Here is a 21,184-nt window from a genome sequence, read left to right on the forward strand (position 1 = left end):
CCGTAAGCCTTCTGGTCCACACTAGGCTATTAGCTGTTAGGTTTTGGGGGAGCCAAAAGTTATATTTGGATTTTTTTACGGCTTTGGGGGGTTGGCACCCCTCCCCCGTGTTGTTCAAGGTCAATTGTGTGCTATTACAACGAATCTCAGCTGTTTCTTTTTACTTTTCAAACATGCGACAATGAGAAGTGTTTAGATTACCTGCATGGTTCATGTTTTGTTTCTGTCGCATGGCATAGGTATGGGGCATCTATCCTTTGTTTTACAAATGAAGAAACTGAGGGCACACAGGGAAGCAATCCACTCAGGGGTCCCACTGCTAGAAAGCAGCAGGGCATATGAGAGGCCGTCTGATGGGAGAGGACGGTGCTTACCACACAGAGCTGTAACCTGGGTTGGGGAGGAAGGTAAGGCAAGGCTGGGAGAACCAGTTCCCAGTTCTTCAGCATCATAAGCACAAGCCCCAGGGGACTTGTGAGGGCTGGATCTGGGCACTCCACTTGGCGGAGGACATTAATGAGCTGAAGCGTGACCAGGAAGATGGGCACATTTCACACTGTGCCGTTTGAAGCGTGGCTGAAAACCGGGCATCTGTGGGTACCCAGGCAGGGAGTGGGATGGGGGACAAGACACCAGAGTTCTTTGATAAAGGGGGAAGGACCAACCTTCTCTTTGGTGGAGAAGGAATCTGCTGGTAGTTTTTGCTGTTTAGGGAGAGGGCTGCGGTGGGAGGCAGTGAGCTCCTGCACCAGAGGTAGGCAGTCTCAGGCGCTGTAGAGGAGATCGCTACAGGATTGAAGGACTTTGGCCCTGGGGGTGTCTGGGTTTCTGGAGAGATGGGAAAGATGGTCTGGGAATCTGGCTATTTGGGGAGGCAATTCTGTGAATCAGCATACTCTTCTCTTCGCATATAGGATCTTGAACCCTGTCCTAGGCAAGAAGCAGAGAACCTGCCTCCTCTTTTCTCTCTGCCCTACCCGGTCTCCCTGCCAACACCAGAACAGAGAACTCTACCCCTGTGCCCCTTCCCCTGCCCTGTCCCTGGCCTCTAAGAGCCACAGTGCCCTCCTGCACCCACAACCTGGGGGCCCCAGACCTCTCGGCTACTGTGGAGATGGGCTTAACAAGACAGCCCTCTCAGAGATGGGGGTCCAGGGTGGCCACTGCCCCCCTGCGCCCCACCTGCTCTCCTCTTCCCTCTGCCTCCTCTTTGCTTCTTGCTCTGGTTCACAAGGTCTCTGTGCTCCACTGAATCACAGTCATAAACACAACTGAACCTGAACCTTCATAGCACCAAGGCTTCATAGCATCAAAGGACTTTCTGGGTTACAGCCCCCCCCCCCCCCCCCCCGCCAAGAATTCCCTAGAGAGATGTTCATGTTCGGTCACCTACCTACAGGAGCAAAGACACACACACACACACACACAAAGCAGTGATAAAAACACACCCTAAAGTCACAAACACGGTTGCCGTAACTGCCTGTACTCTGACCTCTACCATGGACTCACACACGGTGTCACATACACGTAACATGATGCAGCTGTCAGTTGCATGTCAATATCCTTACACCCGGTTGCTCAGGCACATCTCCCCATAGCCAGGCATTAGTAAGTTCCTCTACACACACACACACACTTTAATGGTTACCTTTTACTGCGAACTTACCACGTACCACGTGCTGACAATATTCTAGGACTTTAACTGAATTAATTCATGTGAAGTAGCTCCTGGCTCCAAAGCCTGTGTCCTGACTAAGCTCCATGGCCTCCCTGGGCCTGTGATGCCCATGATGGAGCTGGCAATAAGTGGGATGCTTTGCTTCTTGGCTCATTGCTCAATGATCCCCCCCTCAGCAACAACCATGAGAAGTCTTATTATCCCCATTTTTCAAATGAAGAGACGGAGGCTTCCAGAAGGCAGTTCTCCCCTCTCTAAGCCCCTGCTACTGTGGTCATGGGGGACGGACACCTCTTGGAGTCTGTCTGCTATGCACGCACAGAGTCTCTGGCTTTGGAAATGGAATTTGGCTGTCACCAAAGAGCTGGGGCTTCTCCGTGGTGGGCAGCCCCAGCAGGGCACTCCCAGGGCGGGCGTCAGGGATGGCTGCTTTAGGGGCTCAGCGGGGAGGAGGGGAGGGATTGTAGGCACAGGGCTGAGTCCTCTGTGACAAATGCTAATAGCAACCACATAGGCAACATGGTGCTCCAATAGGACACAGGAGGCTTTAATGAGATACAATTTCTCTGCTTTCCTGCAGTGTAATTCAATTAACAGCCAGGAAAACCTAATTTCTTTTTACAAAGAGGGGTGCGGGTGCAGGGGAGAGTCTCTGGGGACCTGGGAACAGAGAGGGGCTGGGCCTAGAGGCATCAGGGAGACCCATGTAGGCCAGCCGCCTCTAATACATAGCTCCTTCCAATATGGCCCCTTTAGGTGGAGAGGGTGGGCCATTTCCCTGGGGTCCTGGAGGAAGTCCTGTGTGGACTGGACCAGTCTTGTTCAAAGCCTTACAGCCCCAGCACCTGGTATAGGGCCTGGCACTATGCATGACCAAATTGGGGCAAGCCTGATAGAGGCTGCAGATTACTCCCTGATACCCTATGTCATTGCAGTTGTCCCTCCTCTGGGCACTGAACGGGCTCCCTGGCATGGTGCATGTCATCTACTGCAGGGTCCTTGTACCCTTGTCCCCGGCTGGGAGACTCCGCAGGACAGAAGCCTCTCTACGGAAGACTCAGCATATTTGTGGGAAAGCTCCCAAGTGCAGGACACCAACCTCTCCTATTCCCCACCCATGCCCTGGGTCCCCCTGCTTGGGTCCATGCTTAGCTCACTCCAGGGCAGGGAGGACACTTGCTGGGCCTTTGGGCACCCAGGCCACTGCCTTACAGCCTCGCAGAAATTTCAGATTTTCTCCTCCTGGTTCTGTCGGGGCCTTCTTGGCAGGTGCAACGGAGAGGAGGAAGGCACCAGGCTGAGCGGAATCACCCCTCCCCTCACTCCAGGACCCTCCTGGGGCAGCAAGCCGAGGGGAGAGGAAATCAATTTCAGAAACAAGACAGTTGTCAGAATCTGATGTAACCGGTTCCCGTCTGTGAAATTACTCACAGGCCGGCTCCTGTCACCCCCGAGGTCCTGCCCAGACCAGCTGCTATTTACATTTTAATTTGATGTGAGAGGCTGATAGATTTTTAAAACACCGTGAGACAGCTCTGCTTCCTTGCTCACCCCTGGCATCCCCAGACTTTCCGACCGACCCCAGGCTTGGAGAGGGGGTTCTGGGGCTCCTAGATGCTGCCATGGGGATTGCCAACTGGGTCTATTCGGCCCCTGCCTTGCTCCCCCAGTTGCTTTTCTCGGGGTCCCACTTCCCAGGCAGGGCGGGGGCAGGGGATCTGTTCCGTGCAGTTCACATAACCCCGGAACATCCTTCGTGAGATTTACTCTTGTTAAGGAGGTGGCCTGGGGTTATTAGCCTCAACATCACCAGTGAGAAGTGGAGGCTCAGAGAGGCTAGGTGGTTTGTCTAAGGTCACACAGCTGGTAAGTGGCAGGAAAGAGACCAAGCCCCAGGTCCCCTGACAAGTCATGAGCTCCCTTCCCTCTGGTTTCAGTCCAGACGCCTCCTTTTGCCTGGTTGATTTTGCTCCCACTCTGGGCTTTATCCCAGGAGCGGGAGCTGGGTGGGGATGATATAGTGCAGATGAATCCTGGGGGAGTGCAGAAGGAGCCTGGAAACTGGAGTGGGGCTGGGGTGGTGGGGCCTGGAGGCCAGGCGATGTGGAGCTAGGGTGCTGGGGACAGCAGTTAGCTGGCAGTGAGTCAGGCTGCTTCTGTCTCTGTCTCCCTCCCTCTCTTCCGCCTGGTGATTGGAGCTCAGCTGGTGTTTCTGACAAGTCCCCAAGTCACCAGGGAGGGAAGATTCAGTGATGAATGCCCAAAGGAGAGAAGCAGTAAGTGCAGGAAGGAGATCATGGAAGAAATAGGACGGGGACGCCGCTGGCGGTTGGGAGAGGCCGGATCAAATGTGGAAAAGGCAAGGAAGGTTGCGTTCCGAAAGGAAGCACGGGGCGCCTCTCCACCCCCTTTGTAGGCAGGAGTCTGTGGTCCTCATGGGGCTTTCTGTGACTGAGGGCTGCCTGCGTGCGGGCCAGCTCTGTCCTGCATTCTTAATCATGCATCAATTTGCTTAATCCCCCAACAACCTTGTTTTGATTTCCACTTTGCTGATGGGGAAACTGAGGCTTAGAGACGCCCGAGATCACACAGCTAGCCAGTGGCAGAGGCAGGACTTAGCCCAGGTGCCTATGGTTTTACCTACAATGGGACACCGGCCAGAACAGCGCTATGGACGGGGGGGGCGCAGGTAGCCAGGAAGAGGAGCGCGAAGAGCCCAGCGTCCCTGAAGAGAAACGCAGTGAACACAGCGGGGAGGAGATTGATCTGGAAACCAGGAGACCAAGGGGTTAGGCTATTCTGCTCTCTTAGGTGGGAGGTCTGGGGGAGAGGGTTGAGGAAGTTCTCAGGCCTGGCTACACATACACATTACCTGGAAAGTTAAAAAAGAAGAAATCTTAGGGCACGGTCCCCATGCCCAGAGGCTCTGATTTAGTTGGTCCAGGGTGGGGCTGGCGGCGGATTTCCTTAAGAGCCTCCCCGACCTGGATGATTCTCACACGTGGTCTGGGGGAAGAACCATAGACAGGGCAGAGGACCCCCCCCCCACCCTGTTCTACCTCCCATTCTAAGCACATGCCCTTGGGTGCTGCCTCCGCCGCAGGGAGGACCATCTTAGAGCCAACAGGTCTTAGAGCCAACAGGACCAGAACAAGAGCAGCAAAGTCCTGTGGTTCTTCATGTCTCCAAGGCAGAAGTTCCCTTTTTCGGGAAGTCCTTCTGAGAGTCTAACTGAAACCTCACGAGGATCTGTGCTGAGCTTTTCACTAATTAGGATGCTCTGGGCAGGCTAAAATGGTTTTCCGGATGTCCCCCTCTTTGCCGCCTTGGGAGAGGATTTTCCAGGGGGACAACTGAGACCCCGAAGGCTCTGGCAAGCTCTACAAACCCACTTGTCAGAGGAGCAGGGAGCCTCCTGGCTCAGAGTCTTTGTTTGGGAAAGGATTACATGTACCCATTTGAGGTGAGGGGGCCCCTCCTTCCCCCAGAGCAGCCGACTCCCCTCCTTCCCCCCAAAGGCTTGTGTCTCCTCCTTGTTAACAAGATCGTGAGGAGAACGGCAGCCCTGTTTGGCGGAGTGAGATAAGCCTCCACAAAGGGGCATTGTTGGCACACGGGGTGCTGGGCCTGGGGCGGGGTGGGTGGCAGTCCTCTGAGCTCAGCCAGGCAGCAGCTCCCGGCTTCCCCAGGGAAGAGCTGGTTGGAGGGGGCGGGGGTGCCTTCTGGTTTCTGCTTTGTTTTCTCCCTTCTTAAAGAGCCAGGGCTGTGGCGTTGTTAATTTGATTGGACCCACTTCGGCTTCACGTCTCCCCTGATTAGCCAAGCTCCACCTGAAGCATGAGATGAATTCAAATTGCGTGCAAGCAATCAGCTTCGCTCTGAAGGGTGGTGGGGAGATGCCTGGGGAGGCGGGGACCCATGGGAACCTTGCTGTCCACTGCCTGTGTGTGTTGGGGGGGCACACCTGGCGAGAACAGTGTGTGGGTGTGTTTGCATGTGTGTGTGTGTGTGTGGGTGGGTATGTGTGTGCGAAGGGGGTTGGGGTGAGGGTCTCGAAGGGCGGGATCTTTGAGACTCGGACTACAGACCTGCTTTCTGTTCTGGGGTGGTCCCTGTTGAGACCCTCCCACTCACCAGGCCTCGCTTTCTCCAGCTTTAAAATGGGGTCAGTCAGTTCTTGGCTGCTTGCCAAGGAGTCCAAGCCCAGACTCCAGGTATTCTCAAGTCAGGGCGGGGACCCGCTTCTCCCCTGCCTCTGGCCCTCTTCTCTCCCCAGAATGTTGGGAAAATGATACTACTCTTAAAAATAGCCACCATGTATGGAATGCTTGCTATCTGCCATGCACCTAGATTAATGCTTTACATGAATTATTTCATTAAATTCTCCCCACTCCTCTTCCCCACCACGCGAGAAGGTGGGTGGTATTTTTATTCCCATTTTAGAGATGAGAGAATGCTCTGAAGTTACCGGACACCAGCATGCTGATGGTAATGCCATCTCTAGTTACTGGGAAGAGGCCCTTCTGGGACATCGCTGGGAACCCCCTAGAGCAAGGGTCAGCAGGGTCTTTCTGTAAAGGGCCAGACAGTAGACATTTCAGACGTTGCAGGCCATAGGTCTCTGTTAAGATGACTCAGCCCGGCCACTGTAGCCTGAAAGCAGCCCTGGGCAGTAAGACAGGAAGAATGGGCAAGGCTGCTTCCCGGCAAAAGTGGCAGCTGGCCACGTTTGACCTCAGGCCCGGTTTGCTGACCCCCGGCTGTAGAGTTCCGTGCACAGGAGTTTCTGCCTGTTGCGTTTAAACAAGGACAGTTGTAGGATGTTGGAGGGGATGACATTTCAGCTGTCAGAGTTCTGGAAAGCGTGAAGTTACCGTATAACTTCAGCATGGGTATTGTTATGGGTTGGGTTGTGTCTCCCCAAAGACATAGTCAAGTCCTAACCCCTGGTACCTGTGAATGGGACCTTATTTGGAAATTGGGTCTTTGTAGTTGCCGTCTTAGCTTATATCTTGGTTACATTTTACTGGAGCAGGGTGAGCCCCTAGTCAATGGGACTGGTGCCCTCAGAAGGGGCGGATTCAGAGGAAAACTGGTGTGAGGACGCACAGGGAGAAGCATGTGAGGTGAGGCAGAGACCAGAGCGGGAAGGGAAGCTCGCGCCCCTGGGGTCCGCACGCAGAGCACGGCCCTGCTGACTTCTGCATTTTTGCGTGTCTGGCTCCCAGCAGGGCAGGAGAACACATTTCTGGGTTTTAAAGCCATCTGGTCTGTGGGACTTTGTTACCCACGTCCCCGGAAAGTTATACAGGGATCCAAGGTGTGAGAGAGGTCTTCGTGCCGAGTGCCAGGGAGGACCGCTCCCAGCTTCCCTGCATGGAGCTGGAGGGGGTTTCCTGAGGTGGGAGGCGGTGTGCGCTTTGCTCTGCCTGTGCCATGGGGAGCCCCTCCCCGTTTCCTCCCACCCCAGGCCCAGGCTGGCTGTGGGCAAGCAGGTGCGCCAGTGTGCTGGGGCCCCACGTACTCGACCCCTACCCCCGACACCAGAGATAGGCACTCGGGCGGGGGGGGCTCTGTGACTACTGAATGACGAGTGGACAGTGGCAGGCCAGAACACGAGCAAACATGAGCAGGAGAGAATCTTTAGAATCTCAATCCCACCATATCTCGAGTGTCCGTAGACCCGAGAGGCCAGATGGAAGCCTGGTGCTCCCGGGCTGGAGGCCCCAAGGGCTGGGCAGGGATGGGGTGGGGGCAGGGCTTGGGGGGGAATTCTCCGGTTGTCCATTGGTCTCATTCTTTCTGGCCCAGGACAGGACACCTGCCAGCTAAACACGATGACTCCTGAGTCACCTATGGGGCGTGGGGATTGTGCCAGCGTGAGCACGCTGGTCTAGGCAGAAATCCTGGCAGAGTGTCAGCCAGTGTCTAGCTGCCCCAGAGGACCTTGTCATCCTGCCTGGACCTGGCCAAAGTGAACACACCCTTTCTCCATCCTCACCGGCTGCACTTCTGCTGGTGACCCCATGGTGCCGCTCAACTCAGCTTCAAGCCTTGGCTCTCCGGGCTCCATGTTCGCCACATCATCAACGCCTGGTGCTTGTTCCTTCATAATGACCCTCAGATTCCCCCTTTCCCTCCATTCCCTGCTCATGATCCTAGTATCGGTGCAGACTTCCCTGCCACTCTTTCCACAAGCTCTCTCCCTAATCTTGGGCTGCCACCCTCTCATTAGAGGTTCTCCCTGTGGCCTCCCACACGGCTTCCTACCCCAGTGCCTTTGCTCATGCTCTTCCTTCTGCCACCTCTTCTTTAAGGCTCAAGTCCCACTCCTCTAGAAAGCTCTGTCTGACCACATCTGTCTGCGCTGGGTTTTTCCATCCCTGACCTTCTAGAGCCAGACCCCTTAGCACGTGATCCTACCTTGTTTAATGAAGGGTGGTTCCAGCTTCCTCACTAGTCTCTGAGTTCCTGGGGGGCAGGAGTGGAGATTTAACCAGGAAGTACCTGTTTGCTAGTTGACTGATCTAAAAATCTGTTCTGCCCCTACCATCCAGAGGGTCTCCGAACACAACCGAAGCTTCCTAACTTAGGGCAGGGTTTGGAGGCTCTGCTTCTGCTCCCTGCTTGCCTGTGTTTTCTCATCCAGTAAACTGGGCCACCCAGTGAGAACCCCTGCTCCCTTGTGTCTCAGAATATTTACTGCACCTTTTCCTTGATTGCATGTAGGATGCACAAAATTCTGTTCATCAGAACTGCTGGAGCTGAACATAAGGAAGGCCTTGAACGACACCTTAGAGCCCAGAGCCATCTGGATGCTCTCCTGTGCTCGTGGTCATGGGGACTGCCTGCCTCCACTGCCTAAAGCCTCTAGCTAGGAGCTAGGGGCCCCAGTGAGCCTGGGGCCAAGATGTCTCCAGGTACAGGCACTTTCACATTGGGACTGGAAGTCACACAGGCAAGGTCATTCCTGCTGTCCCTTCCAGCTTGTCTGGGGACCTGGCTTGTCATGGAGAGGTGAGGGGGGCCAGGAAAGGGGGCTGTTCCACACAGAGACTTTTATTCTACCTTGAAACCTTGTACAAAGGACCGGTTTGGGGCTGGGTTGTGACACGGGATGTGACATGCTCTGGTGACACTGGTGGCCTCTAGAGGGAAGATCACCCATGTGACTTTGTTTGGACATGCCTTTATCTCTAACCCTCGAAACCCTGAGGGCTCTGGCTTCTGAGAATTTTTTTTTTTTAAGATTTTTCTTTTATTTATTTGACAGACAGATCACAAGTAGGCAGAGAGGCAGGCAGAGAGAGACAGGAGGAGGAGGCAGGCTCCCTGCCGAGCAGAGAGCCCGATGCGGGACTCGATCCCAGGACCCTGAGATCATGACCTGAGCCAAAGGCAGAGGCTTTAACCACTGAGCCACCCAGGCGCCCCGGGCTCTGGCTTCTGAAAGCAAGGTTCCAGAACTGGTAACACGTGTCCTGCCTGGTCTCTATCAGAACAGCAGAAGATGGCTTGTTTGTTGAGATCTGTTCCTGTCTTCGGGGCTGAGGGAAGGGGACGGAGGGAGAGGGACTTCTCTTAGCAGAGGTGCAAACTGAGTCTGGGGAGACGAAGTGACTGGCCCCCGTTTACTCAGTGTGTAGAGGGAACACTGAGACAAGAGATCAGGACTTCTGTCTCCCCGCACGGGACCTTCCTGTCCCTCAAGCCATCTCTTCATTCTGGTGTCCCTGGGTCCTGCACAGGGTGGGGAGAGCCTGGGTGGACCCGTGGCTGCAGACCTCTTTGGGACGATTTGGAGGTGGGGAGAGCAGGATGGAGCCCGGCCTGGAGACACGCTATGTCCAGCCTCTCTGTTTGTCCCTGTTTGATGAAGCAGGAGGGAAAGCGCAGCTCCATATTCTATGAAGTCTAAAAATCAATAAGGCCAAAGAGCCAGCTGGATAATCATTGCCATGGAAATCATGGCAATGGTTAATTCCCTCCTCCCCTCCCTCGCTCCCTCCGGTACCTGAGACCGGGAGGCCAGGCCCCAGGCTTGCAGTCTCTAGGCTTGGCACAGACTGGGCTGGAGCTCCCTCCGCTGCCCTGAGGCTTGGCAAGGGAGGCTGATTGAGGATCAGCTCTGGGGTGGGCACGCTAAGTACTGTGACCAAACTCCCCGGCTAGGGCATGGTCAGCGTCAGCCCCAGGCCCGTACGACTCGGAGGCTAAGCATTGTCCGGCTTTGCTGCCTGCCACCTGGCTTTCCTTGCCCCCCTTCCTGCCGATCCAACAGAGGAGCCGTCCCACCCATCCCTCAGCCAGTTAGGGAGACTCATAAGGGCAGAGGAGAGCACTGAGGGGAGACCGTGGTGCTGTGTAGGACTGGACCAGATCTAGGGCTGGGGTCAGTCGGCCTGTTGTCCCCAGCAAGACAGGCCAGAGTGGTCAGAGACCGCTGCAGAGCTGGGTGCCAGAGGCAGGCATTCCCACAGAGGGCAGGGAAGACCAGCCCAGCCTTCAGGGAGCTCCAGTCTGGTAAGGAGACAGGCCCTACTCCCAGGGACCACAGAGGAAAACCTTGGGCCAGCGGCTTGGTTTCCTTGTACCTGTTTCTTCTCATGTGCCCAGAGGGCCCTTATGAGTCTGTGTGTGTGCATCCCAACCCACACATCCAGGCCCCCTTCAGTCTAGGGGTCACGCTGGTGGTAGGGCCCCTCCTTGGGAGGACAGATTGGGGAAAAAAACTGCAGAAGATCCTAGAGGTCGGCTTGGGGCATTTGGGTAGGGAATCCCCTGGGCACCTGGAACGTGGTCTAGAAAGGGGTTTGTGAGCTCTAGGTAGCCATTTCCTTTGGCCATAGACCCCTTGCCCTGTGGGAGGGACAGGGGTTGATGAGGGCAGAAGAAGCCCTTTCGAGCAGGAGCCCCAGTTACTAGGTACAAGGGAGGGGCTGCTCCTGTCTGAAAAGCAAGAATGCCCTTCGGGCGAATTTGAAATTGGGATCATCTTGGGTCATGGGACACACGGTTGTCTTTCCAAGGCTCTGTATCCTGCCCTCTGTACAGGTGACCTCGTCTACCCAGGCCCGGGACTTCCCTCCCTAGCATGGGCCCCTCCCCTCCTCCAGTCCCCACTTGGCTCCAGCCTCTTGCTTCCTGCTTCCCAGTGACTCGGCTGGATGTGTGCTTGGAGAGGGCTCTTGGATCTGGCTTTAATTGGTCTGACATTTTGCTAAACAAACAAATCAAAACTCCGACCAAACAAAGAGCCCTTGTGGGTTTAATTGGCCATGGGTCCTGCCTTGGCCCAATTGCCAGAGCATTTACAAAGTGGAGGAGAGTCTGGGGGATATAACAGAACCTGTCTAATCAGGTAACCGGGGCACAAGAGGGCCTCTGAGTCCAGGGAGCCACCGCCATGGTGACGACATCAAAACACAGCCAGCCCCTCGCACCCCAGACTAAGCAGCCTGGCTTTTCACCTGCCTCTCCGTAAAGCATTCTTTTTGAAGATGGTTTGTTTTCTTTTTCCCTGTGTGCCAGTTGGAGGAAGGATTGCTTTCTCCTCCTTTTGGTCATTATCTCTCTCTCTCGCTTTCATTTTCAAAGGGACATAAAAGGTAGCTGGTTGTGGTATTTTGTTAATTATATTTACTTTCAACCAAGTCCTGGGAGGAGGTGTGATGTCCTGAAAAGACCATGGACACTGCGAGAACCATAGATTGTTTGATCTGGAAAGGACCTTGGGATCAGTTAGTGGCCAGATTCTAGAACAGGACTCTTATTGTTCAGAGGCATACCCCAAGGCTCAGAGAAGGAAGGTGATAGCTCTCGGATAGGTGGCTGGTGAGTCACGGAGCTGGAACCAGCACCTTCTGACTCCGGGTCTTTGTACTTGCTACCAAACCTGGAGCCCACAGAGGGAAGTTCCAGTCTCAGCTGGGACTTTATCACCCACTGACCTTGATCCAGTGCCTTACCTTCTTGGGAAAGCACTTATTGCCTGCTGACCTCACAGACCAGGCGTAGGAAAAGCTCTATAAGTTATTATGTGCTGGCCTGTGACAGTGGCAAGGCAGGGCCATAAGCTCAGGCGATCATGGGCTCAGCTCACACCAGTACTCTGGGGAGCAGAGAGCTGTGGGGGCCAGTCAGGCCTGGTCAGTTGCCTACAAGGGTCATTGGAATTCTGAATCCCACCAGACCCCTGAGTGCTTGGAACTCTGCTGCCTGATATCAAAAGTCAATGCTACCGAGAAAGAAAGGGCTTAGCTTCCAGAGCCCATAAGCACCTGACCTTTCATGTTCCCTGTCCGTCTCCCTTCAGTCTCCACCAGACACTGAAGCTCCCAGTTCACCAGATGACACTCGTGGACTGCCCTGCCTCCACGCCCTTGTTGTGCTTTTCCCTCCAGGATGGAATAACATCTGTCACTGTTGGTTCCTGCCAGATCCTCATGTCCATTAATCCCCACTTAGAGACTACTGCTTTGTGGAGCTTTTTTGGACACTTCCTCATTCACCCCAAAGTCAAAATTGACTTTTCCTTCCCTGATTCTCTTTGTATCACCGTGTTTGTTGCCTTGTGAGGCGCTTGTCATTTTGTCCATAATAGTTGTTTGGGGTAGATGTCTACCTCTTCCTCAAGATAATAAATTTCCTAAAAACAGCAACTCTGTCTGACTCATCACTAGATTTTCAGCTCCCCAAATGAATGATTACTAACAATTATTGCACGTGTATTTGGTGCCATGTATCACGTTAATTGCTCTAAGCCTGTGTTTCATTTAATCCTTTCTGATGAGTAAAAAGTATTACTAGTCCCAAACTTATCGAGAAGGAAATTGGGGCTTGCAGAGATCACGGTCCAAGACTTCAAAGCTCTCAAGTGGCAGAGTTGGGATTTGAACCCAGACCCGTCTGGTTCTAAAGTCCGTGCTCTTAGTCTTGGCATTCAGTCAGCCTATTGAGCGAGCACTCAATGAAGATCCACTGAATTATTATTGCAAACCATAGGGGCTAATGGTACAGACACTCCTCGAGGGAAAACAACCACAAATGTACACTTTGACACTTGGATGATTTTTATGATGTGTGTCCCTTTCATGTTTACAGTTCCTTCCTTCTATCTGGCTACAGTAGGGATTAGGGCCAGTTTGCCTTCTGAGAGTTCACAAAAGGATGAGGTCTGACAGGGTGGCGCCATATTGGGTCAACATTTCCTTGAGCGTGCATCGACGCAAGCCTTGACATTGGCTCTGAGACCTTGGAATGGCAGTTCCTGTGGCCAAGTCTGCAGGTGGGTGAGGGGAGCGTTGGTGGTGGTGAGTGTTTGAGATGGATTAAGGGATGGCCAGGAATGGCGTGTCCCCAGCCATCTGATGGGTGACGCACGCGCCTGGGTCCTGAAGGTTCTTCCCTACCTTCCTGTGCCCTTTCCACTGAAGTCAGGGTGGGAAGATGGGAGAAGGCTGAGGGAATGAAGGAGGAAAGGGCAGAGCAGCACCGGGGAGGGGGGAGGACGAGCAAGGGGAGCAGCTGGGGGTGGGTAACCTAGAGCAATATGCCTGCGTAAACACATCAGGAGGCGGAGTGGAAGAAGATCCCAAAGCAAATCGGAGCCTCTGTGCCCCATCCCGGTGCCCACTCCCACCCCCGTCCCACTGTCTCCGGAGCCTCTTCCGGCGGCTGGCTGCTGTGTAGCATGGTCCAGGCGGCTGCAGAAGGGCCGGCAGACCCTCCAGCCCCAGAGAGAGGCCGTGCCGTGCTCAGCCCTTCCATTTCGGCTGCCCTCAGGCCTCCAATGCCCCGGCCCTGCTCCTCCCATCCTGCTGTCATTCGGGGTGGCGCAGGGGAGTCCCTAGCATGGCCGGGTGGGTCACCGGGGAGCACGGGGCTGGTATGCAAGGGGGCGTTTGTGGCAGAGGGAGTGTGTCAGGGAAAGGCCATCTAAGGAGTGCACGCGTGTGAGGCGGTCGGAGAGAGCACAGCTGGAAGACAGCCCGTCGGCTGAGGGTGGTGGCAGCAGGGGAGAGGCTGTGTGAGGAGGTGTGGAGAGACACCGCATCCCTGGCAGTGGGAGGGAGGTGTGGCGAGCGGGAAAGTATGACCCGAGGTGTCTGTGAGACGGAGCAGATGTGAGAAAGGCGTGTGTGCGCGTGTGCCTTGCTGTGGAAGGAAGCAAAGGAGAGTGACAAGGTGGCTGAAAATAGGACGAGGGTGAGGGGAGGAAGGAACGAGGTCCAGATTGTGCCCACAGGTGATGGGAGTGGTAAGAAACTCCTCGGGAAGAGAGGGCCCGGCGTTGACATCGCCGTGTGTGTGTGTGTGTGTGTGTGTGTGTGTGTGTGTGTGGGTGTGTGTGATGCTGTGTGGCACACGCTCACAGGGCTGCCCTGAATTTACAAAATGGGCTTCCTCTGAGCATCTCGGGCTGTCGCTCAGCTGCCTGGGCCGAGCAGCACGGACGCCGCTGGAAAAATGCGGGGCCTGAGAAGTGAGGTGACTTGCCCCAGGTCCCTCCAGGATGTCAGGGACGTCACACAGCCAGCCTCCTGGCCGCCGGGTCCCCCGTCCCCCACGTCCCCCCTCATCCCACACACCGGGGGCCACAAAGCCACAGCCACGCTTGTGTGGCGGAATCCCCTGGCTTTGAGAAGGAAGAGCAAAGAACAAACACGAAGATAAAAAAGACTAAAGTTCTGGGCTCATCCCCGCTGCTGACGGGGGCGGGAAGGATGGGATTCCAGGGACGGTTCTACGAGGTGCCTGCTATCCCTCTCACCTCACGCAGGCGGAATTAGCGAAGTTCTCCCCGGCTGAGGGATGTAGATTGATTGCCTGGTTTTATTAAGGACAAAGTGCTTTTTGATAGTGTGAGGGAAGCAGCTCCCCAGGGCGGGGATTCCGGCGCCCGGAGCTCCCTGCGCATCGATCGCTGGGGCTTCCCTGTCTGGTGCGGAGCTGAACACGGGCTTTGGCAAGCGATAAAGCAGCTCGGATTCTTCCAGGAGGGACCCCACACCAGGCACTGCCCTCGGCAGTCATTCCCACACCAACCCTGCAGGGACTGCCGGTACCAATAGCTAAACTGGTAAGCCTTTGATGGCTGACTGGATGCCAGTATCACACGGGCTGCTTTCCACATATTATCGCACTCACTCCTGACGCAGAACATAACGGGGATGGTTCTCTACCAGGGAAATGAGGTATGTATGGCAAGGTCAAGCAAACTCATCAAGGTCACAACAATTACAACATGGCGCCTAGATTCCCACTTGGCTTTGGTCGGGTGTTAAAACACAGGCTCTCACCACTGTCCCGCATGGCCCGTGGTCCGTTTCCTGACACTGGGTCAGGTGGACACTGTTCCTCTGACACCATTCCCTGGGGACCCATTATACGGACCCCAAGACTCTAAAGGGATAGTCTTATTTGGTAGGAATATCTGCATGGGATTCAACAGAATTCCGGGGTATCTGGGCTTCTGAGGCTGTGAAGCCAGCTCTGTGTCTGGGGATTTAGAAGTCACAGACTGAGCACTGAGTGATGAGTCTCAGTGCTCTTTTGACTTTCCCCAAATATCTTCCCCTTCCCGTGATCAGTTCCTGTGTTCCTCAAGCAGTTTGGTGGGGAGGGTGGGATGGAAATGAACTTCTAGCACAGGGAAGACGCTGGAGCCTAGACAGATGAGGTGACTCGGCCAAGGTCACGGGGGTCTGAGTCCCCCACATGAGTGTCCCGAGCACACCTCTGACCAGGAACCCTCCCTGCTTCCCGCTTACAGATGGAACAGTGGCTGCTGGGCAAGTGTGGAGATGGGCCCCAGCCTGTGGTCGGGGGACTAGGAGCGCCGCGCACAGGTAGGACTCACTCTTGACGGTGAGGAACATGGACTTGCTGATGTCGGTGCCCACGCCGTTGCTGGCCTGGCAGAGGTAGTAGCCCATGTCCTCTTCCAGGACATGGCGGATCAGCAGCGAGCTGTTGGCCAGGATCTGGGTGCGGCCGGTGAGGGGGACCGGGTGGTACTGCTGTGGGCTCCCACTCCCTGGAAGGAGGCAGCTGTTAGGGGGCTGGGGCCCAGACTAGCATACAAGTTGGGTCAGGTGGGAGTGGCCCAAGGGACGCCCTGACATCCTTCTCCTGCTGACCTAGGGCTATGTTGTAGCACTCCTAAAGTGCTCCTCTGGGTGACTGGAAGGCCTCACAGAGGTCTGGCCCTGCCCCAGCTCTCAGGTAAGGAGGTGGAGTTGGGGACCTCTGCTCAAAGCCCGCCCTGGCACTGAGCCTCAGGGTTGAGCTTGGAGACCAAGAATTGTCTCAGGCCACTTGGCCACAGGCAAAGGCGAGATGGAGCCCTAAAATGGCAGCTGTCTGGTCTTGGATGGCCCGGTCTGGGAAAGAAGCCAGCCATCTTCCAAGGGGGGCTTTGTGGTCTCCTCCCCATCCCCCCAGTGTCAGTGATGGGCATGGCCTATGACAAGATGTTGGCATGGGACTTGGTCAGATACCAAATGTATCCTTGGGATGATGTTAGGCTCGAAGAAGGATGGCAATCCCAGAATAGTTTGGTTAGGAGGAGGGGCCTAGGAGGTTCCGGGACCCCAAGCAGGTTGGGGAGGGCTGGGGAAAGCAGACATACACTGAGTTCTAGGGCTGGATGGAGGACGGGAGAGGTCAATCTGTGGGGACTAGAGGAAATCTGGAGTCGGCATTCTAGCTGTCTCCAGTCTGCCGATCCCAGAGGGCAGATATCCAGAGTGAGTACAGCCTGGGATCCCCTGAAAGCTTAGAACCCAGGACTCCCACCTAGAGCTCCCACCCAGGGGTAGGTGGGTGTGTGGGAAAATGGGCCCAAGCCCCATCAGCTTCCTTCTCCCCACTCCCTGACCGGGCTCGGAAATGCTGGCTGGCCAGGGGCTCACCCTTGGCATGCTTCCACATGACCTTGGGCGGGGGGTAGCCATCCACTGAGCAGTTGAGCACGCCAGCTTTGCCGTAGATGCCGTCCTGGTTGTTGGGCTGGACCACAAATCGCGGGGGCACTGTGGGAAGAGGGACGGTTAGGGAGAAACCAGTCATCTGTCTCTAATGCTCTTCTGTGGTCTCTAACCTTCTCGTCTGTGTCAGCCCTGCCTGCACCATGGTCAAGTTCAGAAGAGGCAGCTCTGAAACTCAAGATGCTGAGGGCTCTTGCTGAGGACTGGGAGTCCCGCGTCCCAGCTCTCACCCTGCCAGTGGCTAACTGAACAGGGCTCTTTCCCTCTCAGGGCCTCTGGGTCTGGGCCTGGAAAGCAAGAGATTTGAACTTCTTGATCTTAGTTAAGGCCAGCTGTTTTTCAGCCTGTGATTCCAACCCCAAATCTAGAGACACTGCTGGCAGCCGACAGGGCTGGGCCCTCACTCCCCGGCCCCAGCCTCTCTGCTCACCACGCACGATGAGCTGGCGTTCCCGGCTCACGGTGGCCGCCGCGTTGCTGGCAATGCACGTGTAGTTGCCATTGTGCTTGAGGGAGACGCTGGAGATCTGCAGGGAGCTCATGAATTCCTTGCTCTCGATGGTCACGCCCGAGCCTGAGATGATCACCTGTCCGTCCTTCCTCCAGGTGATGCGGATGGGCATGTCCCCCGAGGACACCACGCAGGGGATATAGAGCAGCTGGCCGATGGAGGCAGGTGGGAACTCAAAGGGCTGGATTAGAGGGGGCACTGGGAAGGCAAAGGGGGAGGCTGCTGTCAGGACCCCCGTGTGCCCCAGCCTGGCCAGCAGCGACTGCCTCACGGCTTCACCTCCCAGCCCCTCCTGCCCCTGGGGCTGTAAGTAGAATTCCCCAGGGCGCCAGTGCCTTGTCCTATACCTGCAGAATCTCTTGGGGCTGCCCCTGGCCGTTCGCTCTCATCCCCTTGCCCGCCCAGGCCGGGGCCCACTGTCTCTGTGTAGGGCGTTGGTTGGCCTGCATTAATCCTGACCCTCAGACTTGTCCCTGTGATGATGCATGTGTTCCTCGATTCCCATCTGCCTGCGGACGCTACTCGGTTTTCGCCCTCACTCCCCTGCTGCTTCTCAATGGCCCGGGGCCACCTTCTCATCCCAAAGATATATCAGCTCTCTGGGACCTGTGAACGACAGGGGTGCTGTGCGCCAGATGTCGGGCGTGGGGGACTGTGTGAGTGTGAAGGCGGGCACTGAGACTGTCCCCAGTTCTTGCCCCGCAGCTGTGCCTCCGAAAGCCAGGATGCTGTCTGCTGGCTTCCTCCAGCAGAGCTCCCATCTCCCACCCCAGCCCTGCCCATGGCCTTCATGTGCTAGCACCCTGAATCCCTCCCCAATAACATGATGTAGCTTAACCGTTTCCACTTCACAGATCAGAACATTGAGGCTCAGAATGGAGAAGACACTTGCCCTCGGTCATCTAGCTCCTAAGAGGTGACAGAGGGAATTGAGACCTGGTGTCCCTGTTCTCAGGGTCCATGCTCTCTCCCTGTGCTGCCCGGTGCCTCTCCAAGAAACTCCAGACACACCCCGCCCAACGACTTTTTTGTCTCATCGGTGAGCCCCCTTGCGTGGCAGGGAGGAGCAGAGAGGGAGCCCTGTCCTTCGTGAGACAACCAGTTTGCCACTCATCCGGCTGAGCAGGATCTGCACAGCCTCCCTCCCTGCCCAGAGATCCAGCCCACCCCACAGCCCACATCTTCGCCCCTGGGGGGCCTGTCTGGAGCCTGAGCCTCTGTGAGAGGGATCCTCCTTTTTCAGCTCTGGCTAGGGCATCAGCCATTATCTTCATGATAACTCAATTAGGCCACAGCGACTTCCCCAGCAAGTGGGGGGAGAAGAGAGAGAAGGAGACAGACAATTAGCTTAACAAGGATGAGCACCCAGTAGATGAGATCTCCTTTCTGCAGTCAAATAATTAAATTACAAGGCTGTCCACAGTCCTCTGGCCTTCTCCCCGGCTCCAGCACCCCGCCCCCTGGGAAGCCTGCTGCTTTCCACCCCAGGCCTACCCACAGTGACCACCAGCAGGGCCGAGCCGTGGGGGGAGAGGATGGTGGCATCCTAGGCATGCCCAAGGCCCTCCCTACACCCCAAGGCCCTCCTTGCACCCCAAGGCCCTCAGGCTCAGCAGGGAGCTTCCCCAGCAGAGTGGTGGAGGGTGGGCATAGAATCACCCTTAGCAGCCCTTTGGCTCCCTTGGAAAGTTCTTGATCAAGAGCCTAGGTCCAGAGGAAGTGACATTTAGGAGGGATGGGATGAGAGCCATACCCTTCAGCAGGGTGTTTAACGGACCTTCCCAGTGTCCTCTGCCACCTTACTCTCCATCCTGCCACAGGGGCTCCATCAGTGTGCCGTGACCACCCCCTGCTCCAAGTCTTAGCCCGTCCCTCGGCGAGCACAGCTGGACCCTTGTCCCTCTTATTCCCATCATGCGTGCTCCCCCCAGGGCCCAGATCTAGGTCCACTGGGGCTCTGGCCATTGTCTGGATCTCCCCCTCCCAATCTCTGGCTGCCTCTTGCCCGGGTTAGGGTTTGCCCCAGTATTCTGGGTGGTTGGCTGGGTCTTGGGGATCTCCAAATGAGATTTCCCCAGAAATCTGGAAAGCTCCTGACTCTAGTAATGGCCAGATTTCCCAGAGGTCCCTCTGTTGGGCTCTGCCATTTCCCTCGCTGGGGCCTGTTTGGGTGCCTAGATCAGACCAAGACTTCTGGCCTCCTTGGATGTTTTGAGGGAACTGTTGCAAAGACCCAGGTCTGCCTCTAGTTTGTTTCTCTAGGCCAAACAGAACCAGGCCTGGCCCAGTTCTCCTTCCCACAGAGGCCGGAAGCTAGCGCCCATAGGCCTCCGGGGAAATGCCTCCTCGTCCTCTCAGAGCCTCTGCAGTACTACGTCTTCTGTGAGGCCTGCCCTCGTCCCACAGCACCTGTGCCCACCTTCATCATGGCACCTGTCACAGGGCAGGAGGGTGGCGGTTTGCACTCCTGCCTTCTGTGGGGGGTCTGGGAGCTCCTCTTGGGCAGTAACTAAGACTGACTTCCCTGGCCAGTGGCAAGAGTCCAATAAACGCCTGGCGGGTGAGTGAATGAATGAATGAATGAATGAACACATGCTCAGATATGATTTCCTGGGTTGATCTTAGAAGTTGAATTGTCAGGTGAGCCAGGGTAGAGAGAGCACAGGATGGGGGTCCATCCAGAAGAAGAGGGGGGTTCCTATGCTATTCCTGAAGATGCTATATTGATGCTATCAAGGGAGCTTATCCCTCGGTTCTTCCTGGGGGTCAGGCCCTTGCTCCCATGGCCCCAGAAGCAGCTCCTAGGCACACTTGAACATGACCAAGGGGAAACTCAAAGCAGTGACGGGGTGCAGAGGAGGATATGTAGGCAAAGCTAGTTCTGGGAGGTTCTACCAAGGAGGAGAGGGCCAAGGGGCTGTCAAGGCTGAAGGACCAACTCTGGGGATGGGGGGTCTCGCGCTGTATTTCCTCTGTGAACAGAGCAAGTGGCGAGCAAAAGACTGAAATCAGGCAAGGAGACTTAGCTCATCCAATGGGAAGACTGTCTCTCTTAGTAAGAAGGGATTTGGATAATGGAACAAGTTACCAAGGCAGGTTAATTCATTAATTAACTAATTCATCTAATATTTATGAAATGCCTAGTCTGTGAAGGCATTATTATGCTCCGTGTGGGCTGGAGAAAGTAGAAACATGCTTAAAATACAGATAGAACCCCCAGGAGCTCATCCTCTGCTAGGGAAGGCAAGATATTTCCCTCAATGATTATTGGGCAGGCACCACCTGAGTAGACAGATGCTGAACTCAGAGCCTCGAGACGTCTCACTCATCTGGCTGGGTGACTGCAGCCTCACGGAGGAGGTGGCATTTGGGCAGAGAGCTAAAGGACACAATGTACACGGGGTGGGGGAGGGGGAAAGGCTGAGCCATGATGCAGAGGCCAACCAGGGGTTATCACTCCCTTCTGGCCTTCGGGAATAACGTGGATGGCTACTGCGATGCCCTTGAAGACGGTAGCCGACCAGTACCCATCTGGGGGGCTAGACATTGACCAGGGCTGGCCAGAGCTCTCAGGAGCACAATTGTCCTGTGGGAGGCAGACAACCAGACAACACACCAGAGATCCAGGGCAGGCTCCTGGCCCCCTCTACCCTTTGCCCCTGCTGCAGGCCGACGAGGCAAGGAGGTGTCCCCTTAGGAACCCTTTGGTGGGAGTGTTAGGGGCCAGAGCTGCTCATGGAATTTCTTGGCTCCAGGCTTCTGCTCAGATACTTCCATAACCGCAGGTACAGCAGGAGGGAGAAGAAAGTCCAGGGGTCCTGGTTCCTTCACAGGCTCCCTGACTAGCAGAGGAGCCCCATGAGCCAGAGGCTCTGAGAAACAGGGTTTGGGGGCTCTGGGATGGGTGTGTGGGCAGCGGCCCCGATGTGGGGCTGCTTTCGGACCTGTGAGTCAGGGATGTCTTCCCCAATGCTCAGAGGTAGACGTGAGCTAACTGAACATGTG

At 55.7% G+C, this 21,184-nt stretch overlaps 1 protein-coding gene across 1 annotated transcript in view; it reads right to left on the reverse strand.

The window, feature by feature from the left end:
- Positions 1 to 21,184, reverse strand: part of DSCAML1 (DS cell adhesion molecule like 1) — a 341,358-nt gene that overhangs the window by 63,042 nt on the left and 257,132 nt on the right. Inside the window, exons 9-11 of the mRNA XM_047693447.1 lie at positions 17,099 to 17,377; positions 16,594 to 16,713; positions 15,540 to 15,716 (exon numbers count right to left, since the gene is read on the reverse strand). Of these exons, the coding sequence (XP_047549403.1) occupies positions 15,540 to 15,716; positions 16,594 to 16,713; positions 17,099 to 17,377 (576 nt within the window). The remainder of the gene's footprint in view (positions 1 to 15,539; positions 15,717 to 16,593; positions 16,714 to 17,098; positions 17,378 to 21,184) is intronic.

This window comes from Lutra lutra, chromosome 10, assembly GCF_902655055.1.
Source record: "Lutra lutra chromosome 10, mLutLut1.2, whole genome shotgun sequence".
NCBI classification, from domain to species: domain Eukaryota; kingdom Metazoa; phylum Chordata; class Mammalia; order Carnivora; family Mustelidae; genus Lutra; species Lutra lutra.